This window comes from Phacochoerus africanus, chromosome 15 (genome assembly GCF_016906955.1).
Source record: "Phacochoerus africanus isolate WHEZ1 chromosome 15, ROS_Pafr_v1, whole genome shotgun sequence".
NCBI lineage: Eukaryota > Metazoa > Chordata > Mammalia > Artiodactyla > Suidae > Phacochoerus > Phacochoerus africanus.
The window spans coordinates 19924442-19938465 of record NC_062558.1 but is presented as its reverse complement, the minus strand read 5'-3'; the positions used below and the strand labels follow the sequence as shown (position 1 = coordinate 19938465).

The window sequence follows — 14024 nt, the reverse complement described above, 5'->3', positions numbered from 1 at the left end:
GTCCATGGCTTGGTGGCAGCATGAGGGAGTCAGGATAACCCACCTGCTGTGTTGCAGCCTCTCCTCCTGGATCCTGAAATACCCTCTTACTTTCCAGAGCCCCAACCTGCTCTGACAACCCGGCCCGAGGGCAGTGCCACCTTGTTTATGCCCTGAAATCACATGGTGGTTGTGGGGACACACACCTGGTCATTTAGGGACATGTAAGCCCATCGACTCTGTGTGGGTGCCTTTTCTACTGGGGTGGGTCTGCTCTGGTGAAGATTTAACAGAGGGCCACAAGGGCTCCAGAAACGGGACTCCCCAGACCCAGTCCCCTGGGACTGTGCTGTCCTTGGCAGGTAAAAGAAACATAGAAGGAAGCCAGGGTGCACCTGTTCCCCCTAGCACCTCTGTGGCAGAAAGGATGTGGTTTAACCTGCTCCACCCTCCAGGGGATGAACTGAGCTGGCGAAGGACATGGCAGGAGGTGACAGAGAAGGGAGTGCAGCGTCACTGCTCTTCTTGTGAATCCGCTGCAGGTTTTTAGCTGCAGAAAACTGTCTCACCAAGAGTGGACAAAAGACTTTTAGACGGTCCTTTTAAAAAAAATATTAGGTTCAGGTTCAACAAAAAGAGAAGAGGTAGATTCTATTTCTTGGAAAAAAAAAAAAAAAAAGACCCCATCCTGAAAAGGGGCAGTCTGTCCAAGTGTGGCTTCAGGAGCAAAGAGATTCTTCAAAATCTATTTGGTCCCCTTCACTGAGTCTTCTGAATGAAGACATTTAATCCAATGGCCAGTAGATTCCAATTGGCTAGAAGATATTTGTTTTCATTTTATTAACGTTTACTAAAGGCTGCTGGGAAGCACAGTGGGGATACGGCTGTGACTGTGTCTGGGCAGAGCTCACAGTGTGGTAGCTGCAGAATCTATTATGGTCTCAGGAAAATTACAGTTTCGTTCTTTAGAACATGGGATCATCTATTAGGCTAAACTGCCTGTAACGCCAGAAGAAGGGTATGTATTGTTACCAAGGGGAACCAAAGAAAAGACTTAAGGGTTTACTCAGCTTTATCTAAATATTCTTTGATACAAAAAATGACAGGAAACGTGCCATTCCATTGTTGATAAGTGAGAATAAACAGTACTGTAAGACTGTGACATGCAGCAGAGGGGGAGGAAATAGAGCAGCACTTTGGTGGTGCAGAGTAAACCCGAATGTCCTTGGATAGAGTATATGCAGTATACACCTGGATGGTGTATGGGTCTTGTGCTCAGTCCTCAGTTTTGAGCAGAAAATGCATAACAGCAACCTCACTGAGGTGCCAATTATAAAAAAAACGTTTTAGAACTTGATGGAAACCAAGTATCCTAGTTAATGGATCATGCCGAAAATAAACAAGTATTAAAAAGATGCTTCAGTTTGCTGTTTAACGGGAAGTCTTGTCCTCCATTATCACTGGGACTCATTTCCTAGAAATGGTTTAAGAACTTGAGTTTTTGTTACTCTGCTGATGGTCTTAGAATGAAATGCTTCAAGCATTGAGGTTTGTGTCACCAAGGAGACAACCAAGACCAAACCCGGAGGGATTTCTCAGCTAGAAATTAGAGTGTAATTCTGTAATTTTAACAACTGATGCACAAAACTAATGTAGGAGCTGTGTGCTGTATTTTAAAAATTCACTTGTGTCCGGGCATGGCGGGTCCCGGCTAGCAATACCAAGTGGCTATTTTCCAGTTTTCTCAGGCTTCCCTTGGACAACTCCTCCTCTGCTTCCCAGAGGTTAGTGTCCAGCATTCTGGCTGCTCAGGGCGCCGTCCAGGTCTGGCACTCTGGAAAGCCCTGTTGGGTCAGCAGCTGTTCCCTGCACCCTCCTCAACATTCAGATCTCAGCTAGTGGATAGGTAGGGGCATGGGGTTAAACCAACCCACACCGTACCTGCAATACCTGGCGGAGCCAAACTGCTGACAGGTCTAGGACACCTGCCTGGTAAGAGAAAGGCATTCCTCTGAAGGAATCCTTCCTGGTGCCACAGCAGCGGCTTCAGGTGAGGACTTCTCAAGGCTTCTCAGACAACCCTGTTCCAAAATCTGCAGCTGGCACCTTTCTGACCTCAGTAGAGAGCCTTTTCCTCAATGTTGTGGCCAGCTCTCTCAATTTCAACCCTGGAGATGTCACCTGGCATTAATGCTCTCTCTGTACATGAGGAGTGACAGGTACCACATCATGGCTGAGGGGCACTCATCTCCACGCCCATCCTGCCCCAGGAGAGGAGAGCAAGGCTAACAGATCACCTGGGTCACAGAGGCTGACCTTGACTCAAGACTTGTTACCACTGTGCCCTGAGGTTTGGAACCTCTGGAGTGTATCTAGACATTTCTGTAAAGGTACGTGGCAGCCATGCCCATGTTCTGTGCATCCTCTGGCTTGTGGAGATCATGGTGCGAGCTGGAGGTCCATGTGTCCCTCCAAACGGGACACTGTGACTGCTGCAGCCTCAGGCCCCGCTTTGCAGGAGTTTTGTAGGATTTCAAATGCCTGGCTGCCTTCCTTTGTGCTTCAGAAACCACACCTGTCTGACTTCATGGTACAAGTCTTTCTAAAGCAACAGGAAATTGGACATCCAAAACCTGATAAATTTGCACATATTTCTCTTGGAGAAACACATTTGTTCCATTTGGCTCCAGGTAAGCTTTGATTATCTAATTAAGCAAAGTTCACTGATGTAAAAATAAAAGTGAATTCTGGGGGAGAAGGGTGGGTGGGCCTTGTGTGATGGAATGTTTTGCATCTCGATAGAGGTGGTGGATGCACAGAACTCCATGTGGTAAAATGTCACGGAACAAAATGCACTCCCACAAAGGAGGGTAACACTGGTGACGACTGGGGAACGGTGTCAGTGCTGATGCCTCGACTGTGATGGTGCCCTTGGCTTTTGTAACAGGGTTACCCTTGGGGGAACTGGTAAAGTCTACACGGGATTTCTCTGTACTATTTCTTTTTTCTTTCTTTTTTTTTTTTTTGGTCTTTTTGCCATTTCTAGGGCTGCTCCTGCGGCATATGGAGGTTCCCAGGCTAGGGGTCGAATCGGAGCTGTAGCCGCCGGCCTACGCCAGAGCCACAGCAACGCGGGATCCAAGCCTCGTCTGCAACCTACACCACAGCTCACAGCAACGCCGGATCGTTAACCCACTGAGCAAGGGCAGGGACTGAACCCGCAACCTCATGGTTCCTAGTCGGATTTGTTAACCACTGCGCCACGACGGGAACTCCTCTCTGTACTATTTCTTATGGCCCCATGGGAATCTAGAATTACCTCAAAATCAAAAGTCTAATTAGCATAGACTGGCATCTTAAACAAACAACATTTATTGCTCATAGTTCTGGGGGCTGGAAAGTCCACACATATCCAAGGCTCTGGAAGATGTGGTGTCTGGTTCAGACCAACTTCCTGTCTTCTCACTGTGTCTCTATGTGGTGCAGGGGCCGAGGGAGTCCTCTGGGCCTTTTTATAAGGGCACTAATCCCATTGCCGGGGCTCCATCCCCACAACCTAGTCACCACCCAAAGCCCCCACCTCCAAATGCCATCACATTGGGGTTAGGGGTTCAACTCCCGATTTCAGAGGGCACAAACATGCAGTCTACTTGTGAGTTTAGTATAATCACCTTATTCTCATGTTATCAAGAAAGCCTTCCATTTTTAGCTACAGATAAATATTTCTAGATCATCCAGCTGTTCTGCTTTTATAGTCATTGAAAATCTCTCATTGATTCAAAATGACTGGGAGTAAAATGTTTGATTAGTAAAGTAGCCTGGTTATTGAGAATTAGTGAACTTCTATGAAACACAGCAATTACTAATTTCAAAGAACACAGAAAGCAAAATATATTTAACTCAATCACCTCAAATCCATTATGGAACGAGAGAAGGTAACATAAAACAGTTAACATGATATGAGAATTTCTGTTTATATGTATTATTATTATTTTTAATTTGAGTTAAATTTATTTTCCTTTTTTCAGGATCTGGCAGGTTTTCAGAAATATCACAAATATATCTCAAAATATAAAACTTTAATGATCACAGATTCCCGATATGAGCTGTCATCTTCTTTTTTTCCCCCCACAAATGGAATGCATTTACATTTTCTGCAATTTCTAAGGCCTTAGCACTTTCAATTTTCTTCATTAGATGATGATATTTCTACAAACATGGTGCTAGGTCCTAATTTTTGTCATGTTTCAGTTTTAAAATACCTTCAAACAGAGCCAACATTAACATTTACCTCTTTTATGTTCAAGTGTCTACTGTATGTGAATGAATGTTTCCTATCATAAAGCACCTTAACTCCTACATGTTAGCTTGGTCCACTGGTCCCAAAGCTGAGGGAATGCCCTCAGGAAAGAAAGGAAACATTATTCAACTGTGAGGGTGATGGTACATACAGATGGTTCTGAAGAATTTTACCTCTTTCTTCAGACAAACTTGTCATTTTTCCCCCCCACTTCATGTAAAAACCTTAATGTTTGGAATCAGGAATATTTCTAAAGCTTTGGGACAACTTTATTCACCTCATGAAATAGCTGGGTAGAATAAATGACCACAGCAGATGTCATCATCAATTAGACTTAAAAACCGGGAGTTCCCCGTTGTGGCACAGCAGAAACAAATCTGACTAGGAACCATGAGGTTGCGGGTTCGATCCCTGGCCTCACTCCTTGGGTTAAGGATCCGGTGTTGCCGAGAACTGTGGTGTAGGTTGCAGACATGGCTCAGATCTAGCATTGCTGTGGCTGTGGTGTAGGCTGGCAGCTGTAGCCCCAATTAGGTCCCTAGCCTGGGGACCTCCATATGCCGTGGGTGTGGCCCTAAAAAGACAAAAGACAAAAACAAAAAAACCGAAAATCAAAGATCCTTATCATGTCTCTTTCTCCAATGATGTCAGCTTCACGAGAATTAGGAAAATGTTCAGGAACCAGATGCTGTACAGCATTTAAACTGAGCAACAAAAAGTCCCCTAATTTTGTTAGGAGTTCTATACGCAGGTGATTTTTTGGCATGATTCATGGGAACTCCTATTCCATAATAAGCTTTAAAACATAAGCCAGCTATAAGAGAACTCACTCCATTGGTAGTGAGAAATTTGCTTTTTGAAAAATGTATATTGCTGTATCAATCTTCATATTTTTCAGCTGATTTAATGTTACCTAATATCTCAGGAAAATTCTTATTTTACTCTTGGTGTCTTCATTTGTACCTAATAGTTAAATGTAATTGGTACTGGCTAATTCACCTGTTATTTAAAAATACCTCAATGAGCCACTTCACAAATGAATACACTTCTTTCAAGATGTCAGTTCTAATGTCCTTTCCAAAACATACTAAACTACTGAGGCACTTAATCTGCTGGTTCTTTCATTTTCAGGGTGGTTGAAACGTCCTTTACTGAGTGAGCTACAGCCTCAGGGCAACTCAGGCGATAAGAAAGTGCTTGATTTGCCTGACTTCTGTCTCCAACACCCATTTGGCAGAGACCATTCACTCAAAAGTGGGCTTGCCACATGGCTTGTAATTAATGTCACAGTGCCAGCAGCACCTGCATTTTGGGGGTAATCTCTTTGATATGAGTTCGTTTATAATTTTCGAGTTGACAATAAGAGGATGATTTTTATTGTGTCAGGACAAACTCATGCTTTCAGCTCCAGATGACTCGACAAGGACTAGGGTGGAACTACTTTTAAAATTTTTAACTCAGTGCTTAACACCTACCAACCACGGAGTAAGTACGGTGTGTGGTCAGGGGCTCCACTTCATCACAGATGTTCAAGCAGAGGTAAAGCTGTGTGTTGGGGCCTCTGCCAGAAAGACAGAGAAATCAACACCTGACACTAACCTTCTAACTCTGTGACCACATGCTTCTTTGAAAAGCGCTCACATTAACATTACGCCTTACCTAGGCTCCTCTGATTGGCGCCCATGCAGAACACATCATTCCAAAACCTGTAAAAAAAATTAGCAACTGTTTGTTCTGGGTCTGAAAACATGCACCAGTCAAAATCACTCGGTGAGGACAAAACCTTCCTGTTTTCTCTTCTCTGATGGCACAATCGTTAATTTTCCCATTAAAGTCAGCATAATTCTCTTAAGCCCTTTCTTGCTTGAGAGAACTGATGGATCTTAGTTACATGCAGAGTTTACCAGGTAACTCACTCAATTTGGTTTGCCTCTCTAGCTACAAGCAAAACCCTGGCTTGTTGGTGTTTCTTTTCCATTTGGTATGGTTGTTTCTTGTTTTGCTTACATGACCACATCTCCTCTCATGTGAGAGGAATCCAACTTTCAAAGCGTTCAAAAGGGCATCTCCTGGAGTTCCTGTCATGGCTCCGTGGTTAGTGAATCTGACTAGGAACCGTGAGGTTGTGGGTTCAATCCCTGGCCTTGCTCAGTGGGTTAAGGATCTGGTGTTGCCATGAGCTGAGGTGTAGGTTGCAGACGCAGCTCAGATCCAGCATTGCTGTGGCTCTGGCATAGGCTGGCAACTACAGGTCCGATTCAACCCCTAGCCTGGGAACCTCCATATGCCGCTGGAACAGCCCAAGAAATGGTGGCAAAAAAAAAAAAAAAAAAAGAAAAAGAAAAAAAAAGAAAAGAAAAAGGCATCTCTTTAGCATGCTCTCAGATTTGCCCTGGACTGGGTGTTGCCTAGGGGTTTCATGTTGGATCCATGACTAACACCTTCTCCTGTGGAATGTTCTGGGCATATGAGTTTTCTGGTCTTTTGGAGTTTTATTTTATTTTATTTTTTTGCTTTTTATGGCCATACCCACGGCCTATGGAGGTTCCCAGGCTAGGGGTCCAATCGGAGCTACAGCAGCCAGCCTATACCACAGCCACAGCAATGCAGAATCTGAGCCACGTCTGCGACCTCCACCACAGCTCAGGGCAACACCAGATCCTTAACCGAATGAGGGAGGCCAGGGATCGAACCTGCAACCCCATGGTTTCTAGTTGGATTCATTTCCACTGCGCCACGACGAGAACTCCTGGGGTTCTATACAATAAGCTTGATGGTACATATTTAAAATTCTTTTTTTTTTTTTTCTTTTTAATGGCCACACCTATGGCATATGGAAGTTTCCAGGTTAGGGGTTAAATCAGAATTGGAGCTGCAGGCTACAGCCACAGCCACAGCAATGCCGGATCCTTAACCCACTGAGTGAGGCCAGGGAGCAAACCTGCATCTTCATGGAGACTATGTTGGATTCTTAATCCACTGAGCCACAATGAGAATGCCTAAAACTATTTCTTTAGATAAATTGCTATAACATTTGTCAGGACAGAATTAGATTGTTGAATTATTTATTTATTTATTTATTTTTTAGGGCCACACCTATGGCATATGGGAGTTCCCAGGCTAGGGGTCGAATAGGAGCTGCAGCTGCTGGTCTATGCCACAGCCATAACAATGCCAGATCCGAGCCATATCTGTGACCTACACCACAGCTCACGGCAAAGCCACATCCTTAACCCACTGAATGAGGCCAGGGACTGAACCCACGTCCTCAAGGATACTAGTTGGGTTCATTACTGCTGAGCCATGATGGAAACTCCCAATACTGCTGAATTTAGATAAAGTTTGTAGATATACATAAAAACTAATTCACTTTTCCCTTTTGTCCAAGATATGCCACAAATGCAAAAGGTAGGGATGACAATTGACTACTGATTTCTTCCACTGGAAAAAGTAAATCAGGCCACACTCACATGGCCCCGAGATGGGGCAGGACACACTTGACACGCCTGTGCAAATCCTTTATTAAAGCAATAACCAAAATACAGGGTCGGTCACATTTTTTTTTTTTTTTGCTGCTATATCCACTTCAGTATTAGTAATTTGTTTACACTTTTAAGTTATTTTTAAAAAGTGAACATTTATAGTTCACAAATCAACAGTTTGGCATTTCCACCCAGATACATTTTGCTGTCTTATTTTCCAGTTTTAACAAAGGACATCTAGGACCAGAGGTACAATACATCAAGCATCTTCTGTGACCCTGACTCACGGTGAGCAGCGAGAGGGTGCCCAAGAGATACATTGAAGGTTTTCATTGCTGGTTAAATAAAAATGACTTACACCAGAATATGCGTAGAACTATCTGTCTTCTGTCTTTACCTTCTCTACGAGCTTCGATACTGATTGTGGTATTCTAAGCGTTAGTGCCCTTAAAAATGACATCTCTAAAAAATGTCGAGTAAAGATTATCACCCTCACACGATATTTTCTGGTATAACAGACCAACACTCAGTCCTTCAGATAAAGCATAAGCAGCAATTGTTTTGATTTTCTTCCCTATCACTGATTTGTTTAATTCAGACCTGATTAATCACTGTAGAAACCCTAAAGGCCATTAGAGGAATGAACTCTGTGATCTACTAAAGGATTTTTAAATGAATAGGTGAATGTAAAAAGGACTAATACCTGGGAGGTAACAGATGCTCAAAGTATGTGTGCGAACATACAATGGTAGATATTTAAAGAGTACCAACGATTTAGTTGCAAAAGAACAGACACCAGGATTAGGATCTAACGGGACTGCAAAAAGGGTGTGTGAAGACAGGTATAGGATGGTCGTCAGACTGCGCTGAGTACAAAAGAGAATATCTCAAGCAGAAGGTAAATACCCCAGTGAGACACTGGGAGCAGCCCTGTTCACAGGATGCCAGGGGCTGTGGTTAGGTGTTTCAGTTCTGGCACAACACTGACATTCTGCCTTGCTGGCTGGGACCAGTATCTCTAGGGTTGAGCTGGTTTGTGTGGGCTGCACTACATTTAGAGGCTGTCAGTTCAAAACATGCAAACACTATTGTACCTCATGTTTTCTTCATGAGCTAAAGAGCCAGACAGATCTGAGATCACCCAGAAACAATGATCCACGTTCGAGATTTGAAACATTATGGGTCCAGTGAAACTTACACGGCCATTGCTCAAGTCAAGTCTGTCTGCCTAGCATGTTGCTTTCTCATCTCACGTTTGCCCTTCAAAGGGAAGTTTGGACCACACAGACTCCAACCACAAAAATGAAACCCAGAGTAAAAAAGATAAAGGGAAGCTCCCAGCCGCCACTGGGCGGGACATCAAGTCTTTCGGCCCTGGTTTTGAAAAAAGGAACCTCATCAGCATCTGTGATCAATCAGAAACTCTGGGTGCAAAGACACAGCGCAATCATGCTCAGGATAGGGGAGGACACTCAGGTATTTTCAGAGCCCCTTCTAGACGTTATACGTATCACATTTGGTTCCTAGAGGTTTAGTCAAGTATTAGTGTTTCTTTTTTGTCAAGTATGATATACAAAAAGATGAGACTAGTAGATGTGCCTAAAGATATGAAAATATAATATATAAAACAAAACCATTATAAATTACATAGATTTGCAGTATAAAATTGTTTTTTTCCCCATTTAGAATAAATACCGTCCAAGTTTACAGATCATCTAAGGGAATATTAAATATGCACACATATCTGAATCAGTTCTAGAATTTCAAGAAAAAAAAAATCACTAGAGATATGACCAGATGACTCAGAAACCAGGAACTGCTTGCTTTTGAGAATGACGAGCTAAGACCCAAGGGACATGGCTCGGGATTTAGCATTAAGCTTTGAAAACTGCCCAAATGCATCTGACGTGTGTGTGTCGTGCGCACACACATGCATGCAGGCTCTCTCTCACATGCAACCATACTTCTAGGAATCTCTATAGAGTTGAACGATTTAATTTATCTTTGAAAAGCCAGCTGAAAGTCACAAGGTCATCTACCTTCCCTGTTCTAGTAGCGATGCCTTGCTCATTTTGTAAAGAAGCTACAGCACGGACAGGACAGGGGAACCTTTCTGGATGGAGGGCTCTTCATGGCCAGCCAGCCCCCTCTTTGGTTGGCTATTATTCTATCAAGAGCTTTCTGATGCCTGAAAGAGGGGGAACATGTTGAAAATCTAGATAATCTCCCCAGAGGAAAGAAGTGAAAACCAACCTGAAAACATTCTTTGGTCACACATCTCTGCTCCCACTTCATAAAAAATCTGAACTTTTAACTTTCCACCCTCATCTGGGTCTCAATGGGGGGAGACACGCTTCCCTGTAATTTCTGGGTGGGAATCTGCACATGGGCTTTGGTGGAGCAAGAACTGGACAGAGTGGGAGAAGTTCATGCAGTGTAACAACATGGACTTGGGAGCTCCTGTGGCTGCTCTGGGTGAACAGATCCATGGTCAGAATCTGCTGACCTCCACAACACATGGTGAATGTTTATACTCTGAGAGTTGGAGATAAAACTTTTCTGCAACACACATACAGAAAACTCTGGCCCAGAGCGACCCAGTGGGGGTCAAGGATTCTCTTGATGGCTCCTGACTCACTTTTCAGTGACCACCTGACACCCCTAACTGATGGCAACGGGTCATTGTGGCCAAGAGGGATCCCATCCAAGTCTTTGTCTTGTCAGACTGCCTCCCACACCATTATCTATCAAGAGAGACACCCCTGAAGCCAGACCCTCTGCCTTCAGGTACAGGGCCAGATACACCTGCTGGAAAGGTCAGCAGCAAGAGCATCTAAGGTCACATGTACATTTTTGCTCCCAATACTGCTGGGAGACCTCATGGGAGACGGCAAACTTTCCATAAAACTATAGGTATCTGAGCCAGACATCGAGCAGCACCTCCATGTCTGTGGATGAGAAAGGTTAAACCAAGGGAGGTGTCTAAGGTCAATTATTCATAGTGAGAGTGAGCCACAATCATTGGGTCTGCTCTCTCACGATCAGTGTGGCCCAGGTAATCTCCATAGAACCCCTGATGTGGCCATGATCCTCACCAAGATTTCAAAGTCATGGCTCCCCTGCTCCTAAATGGAAACAAAATCATACCTCTCATTCTTCCCACAATTACATCTAAACTGCAGGTGCTGCCCTAATGAGTTTTTTGAGACACTGCAGAGAAGGGCAGGGTGGCTGTATTGGCTTGGTTCTGTGGGCCAGTGAACCATTTAAGTGGGTGCTCAGAGCCTGTCTGGCCAGTGCTTCTGACAGGTGAGTGCTGGCCCTTGGACGACTACTTCCCTCTTCCTCCACGTCATCGACCTGCCTCTTGCATAACTGCTTTCTTATGGGACCAAACATTAACTGAAGAATTTTGGCGTGAAACCTGATGCCATTATTCTACCTCTCACTCTCCCCTTCAAGGACGGACAAGTTAGCCCTGCAGTTCCCAGAAGTGGGCTGGCCAGGTTAACCCCACGGACCTGAACACGTGCTGCCCCAAACCAAGTGTTTAGGTCACCTGGCAGCCCCCAAAGGAGGCGCGTGTTCTACACCTACACAGATTCATCAGGCACCTCTGTCTTTGGGAGCGAAACAAACAGCAGCAACCTTGTGTGGGGGATGACGTCACTTCAACGTAAAAACAGCACTTTTCCTGGACAGCTGGGGTAAATTCAAGTTTTCAGTCTCCCTCCAATCTCAGCTGAGCTCAGCAAAAGGCTCTCAGAATCAGACAGGTAAACACATTTTTATTTGGCTATTAAAGTGCTATCCCTGGGCAAGGTTTTTTCTCTCAGTTTCACAAAAGCAGCTTCATGGGAAACAAAAAAAGCACTGTCCGAAGACAGGCCTGGGAAACGACAGAACTCAGGAGGCTGGCAACTGCTCTGGAGTATAACAGACGCCTGGTAGGTTTCGGCCGGGACACCACAGCCTCTGAGGTCAAGGCCCCGGTGGAAATAAGGACCAAGGAGCAAAGGGGGACGAGACCAGACGGGAGGATGAGCGTTCCTATCATTATAACCACCACTTGGTTATAGAGGAACAGAGAGGGGGTACAAACTGAGAAGAAAGTGCAACAGACCCATAGACGTGCAGTGGCTACCAAAGCGGAGCTATAATTTCTAAAAGGAAAAGCAACGTGGTGTGCACTGGACAGGGTTCTTGAACTCAAGAGTATTTTAGTCAGGGACTCTTGGCCAAAAGGGCATCACCAATTAAGGTATTTGGCAGAAGAGAGCCCCTGAAATCCTATCGCTGGGCAGACGCCCGCCCCCCCCAACACCTGCACCCTGTGGCTCGCATCCTCTTTCTGGGAAGACGCCAGCCGCGCACGGACGGCCTCACTCCTACCTATGGGAAGGGCGTCTTCTGGTAAGGCTTAGCGGCGAGAGCGACTGCATCTGTGCTGGGAGGAGCAGCCCTGATTCTCGGGTGTGCATAGCTTAGGGGGCGATTACACATGGCTTTCATAGATGACGCAGGCCTTTCCGTCAGGCGCCCTGGCCGGTTCTGAGGTCTCCAGGAGAGCTGGTGGCAGGGCGCGGTCTGGTACCTCGACCGGCGTAGGTTCTTCAGAGGTCAGCGCCGTGGACGTGACGTCGGTGGAAGGCTCCGCAGACTCTGGCGAGCGCCCGGCGGACGGCTCACTATCCTCACCATCTCCGGCCTCGAGCGGCACCCCGTCCTGGTCGTCCGTGGGCCCCCTCCTGGACTGAGGGTGCACGGACACCTGGATGGCAATCTGCTGGGGCTGCTCGTGCAGTGAGGAGGCGTCCGAGTCTGCAGCGGGGGAGTCGCTCCTCTGCAGGGCGTCGGGGATGGTGTAGACCTCATCTCCGGCAGCCTCCTGACCCTCCGGCGCCTGGCGCACGAAGTTCTGGGCCTGCTCCTCCAGCCCCACCACCTCCATGAGCTCCTCCACGATGGTCCTGCAGTTCATGATGAGCGGCGGCAGCGGCACGCTGCGGGCCAGCTCCTCGATGTAGCGGGCGAATTCCATGGTCTTGAACTGGGTGACCTTGGCCAGCTCCAGCGTCTTGGCGGAGGTGATGATGGGGATGCGCTTGGCAATCTCGAAGGCCTTCTGAAGCTTCTCGGCACCCTCGGTACGGAAGAACTCATTGATGGCCTTCTCGGTCTTCTTCAGATGGCTGCTCATCATGCAGAGGCGGGTGACATTGAGGACCAGGACCACGGCGAAGGCCACGAGGCATACCACCATGTAGTACACGCCCATGTCCCCCGATGTGCAGACCACCCGCAGCGTCACCGTGTTGTTCACGGAGCCGTGTACGTTGGAGGCCACGCACGTGTATTTACCTCGGTCTGAGAAGGACACCCTGGTGATGTTCAGGAGGCCGTCCAGCATCTGCCACTTTCCTGCTGGGAGGAAGAGGACATTGTCAGATAGGACCTGAGCTGCCCTGCAGGGACCCCCCCCCCCCCCCCCCCCCCCCCCCCGCATAGCACTGGGCGCATCTCCCACCACCTCGGCCACTGCTGAGGATGGTGGGGGCGGGGACACTGACTGGGCCAGCAACTTGGGGAGGGGCCATAATACTAGCCCATTTTATGGGACAGGGAAACTGAGGCTCATGTACACTGAGCCACCTCCTACAGTCACCAGTTTGGAAGCAGGTGAGCGAGGCTCAAACTCAAGCTCACGAGGCTGTATGTACTCTTAGCACCACATTACACTGTGTGATTCCACATCCTGGAGAAAAATTAGAAAAACGAACCATTTGGAAAACACGGTACTCTTCCTAGAGAATTCCTTAATGTAGCATCTGATTTTCTAACCTGCCAGTAAGCACGGCTCCACTGACCATCTGTTCACTGGAGAGTTTTAATGCTTCTCACATCATGAAGCACTTTAGGATCAAGATAAAATCCGGAGTAAATCAATTAAAAGTGTTTTCCTGGGTTTCTCAGACTTGAGACTGAAGGTATCCGGGTAGGACCTCAGCTGACATGCGCATCACGCACATCATTAACTCTGAGACTTTACAATGAACTGTCTGCCTCACTAATAGTTACACGCTAATGCTGGGAGGATTCCCGGGCCGTGTGCGAAGGACCACCAACTTAGTTTAGCTTTGCAAATAAATCATAACCCATCTGCCTGAAACAGTCCTCACACCAAGGAGAATGCATGCTGAAAAGTGTTATAAGCGTTAGGAATTCTCCCCTCCTTTGGCCTGGAAAGGACCTGACATTGCCCT

General features: G+C 46.3%; 1 protein-coding gene across 3 annotated transcripts in view; it reads right to left on the bottom strand.

Annotated features, from left to right (window-relative positions):
* Window positions 1–4846: 4846 nt before the first annotated feature.
* Window positions 4847–14024, bottom strand: part of MFAP3L (microfibril associated protein 3 like) — a 40419-nt gene continuing 31241 nt past the window's right edge. Inside the window, exons 3-4 of one of the 3 annotated variants that reach the window (XR_007132302.1) lie at window positions 12154–13185; window positions 4847–5985 (exon numbers count right to left, since the gene is read on the bottom strand). Coding sequence is in view for 2 of the 3 variants with exons in the window: in XM_047761489.1 (XP_047617445.1) it covers window positions 12257–13185 (929 nt within the window). In the remaining variant the exon portion in view is untranslated. Of the gene's footprint in view, window positions 5986–7784; window positions 13186–14024 lie in introns of those variants that run through there. The other 2 variants (XM_047761489.1, XM_047761490.1) reach the window with 2 other exon arrangements.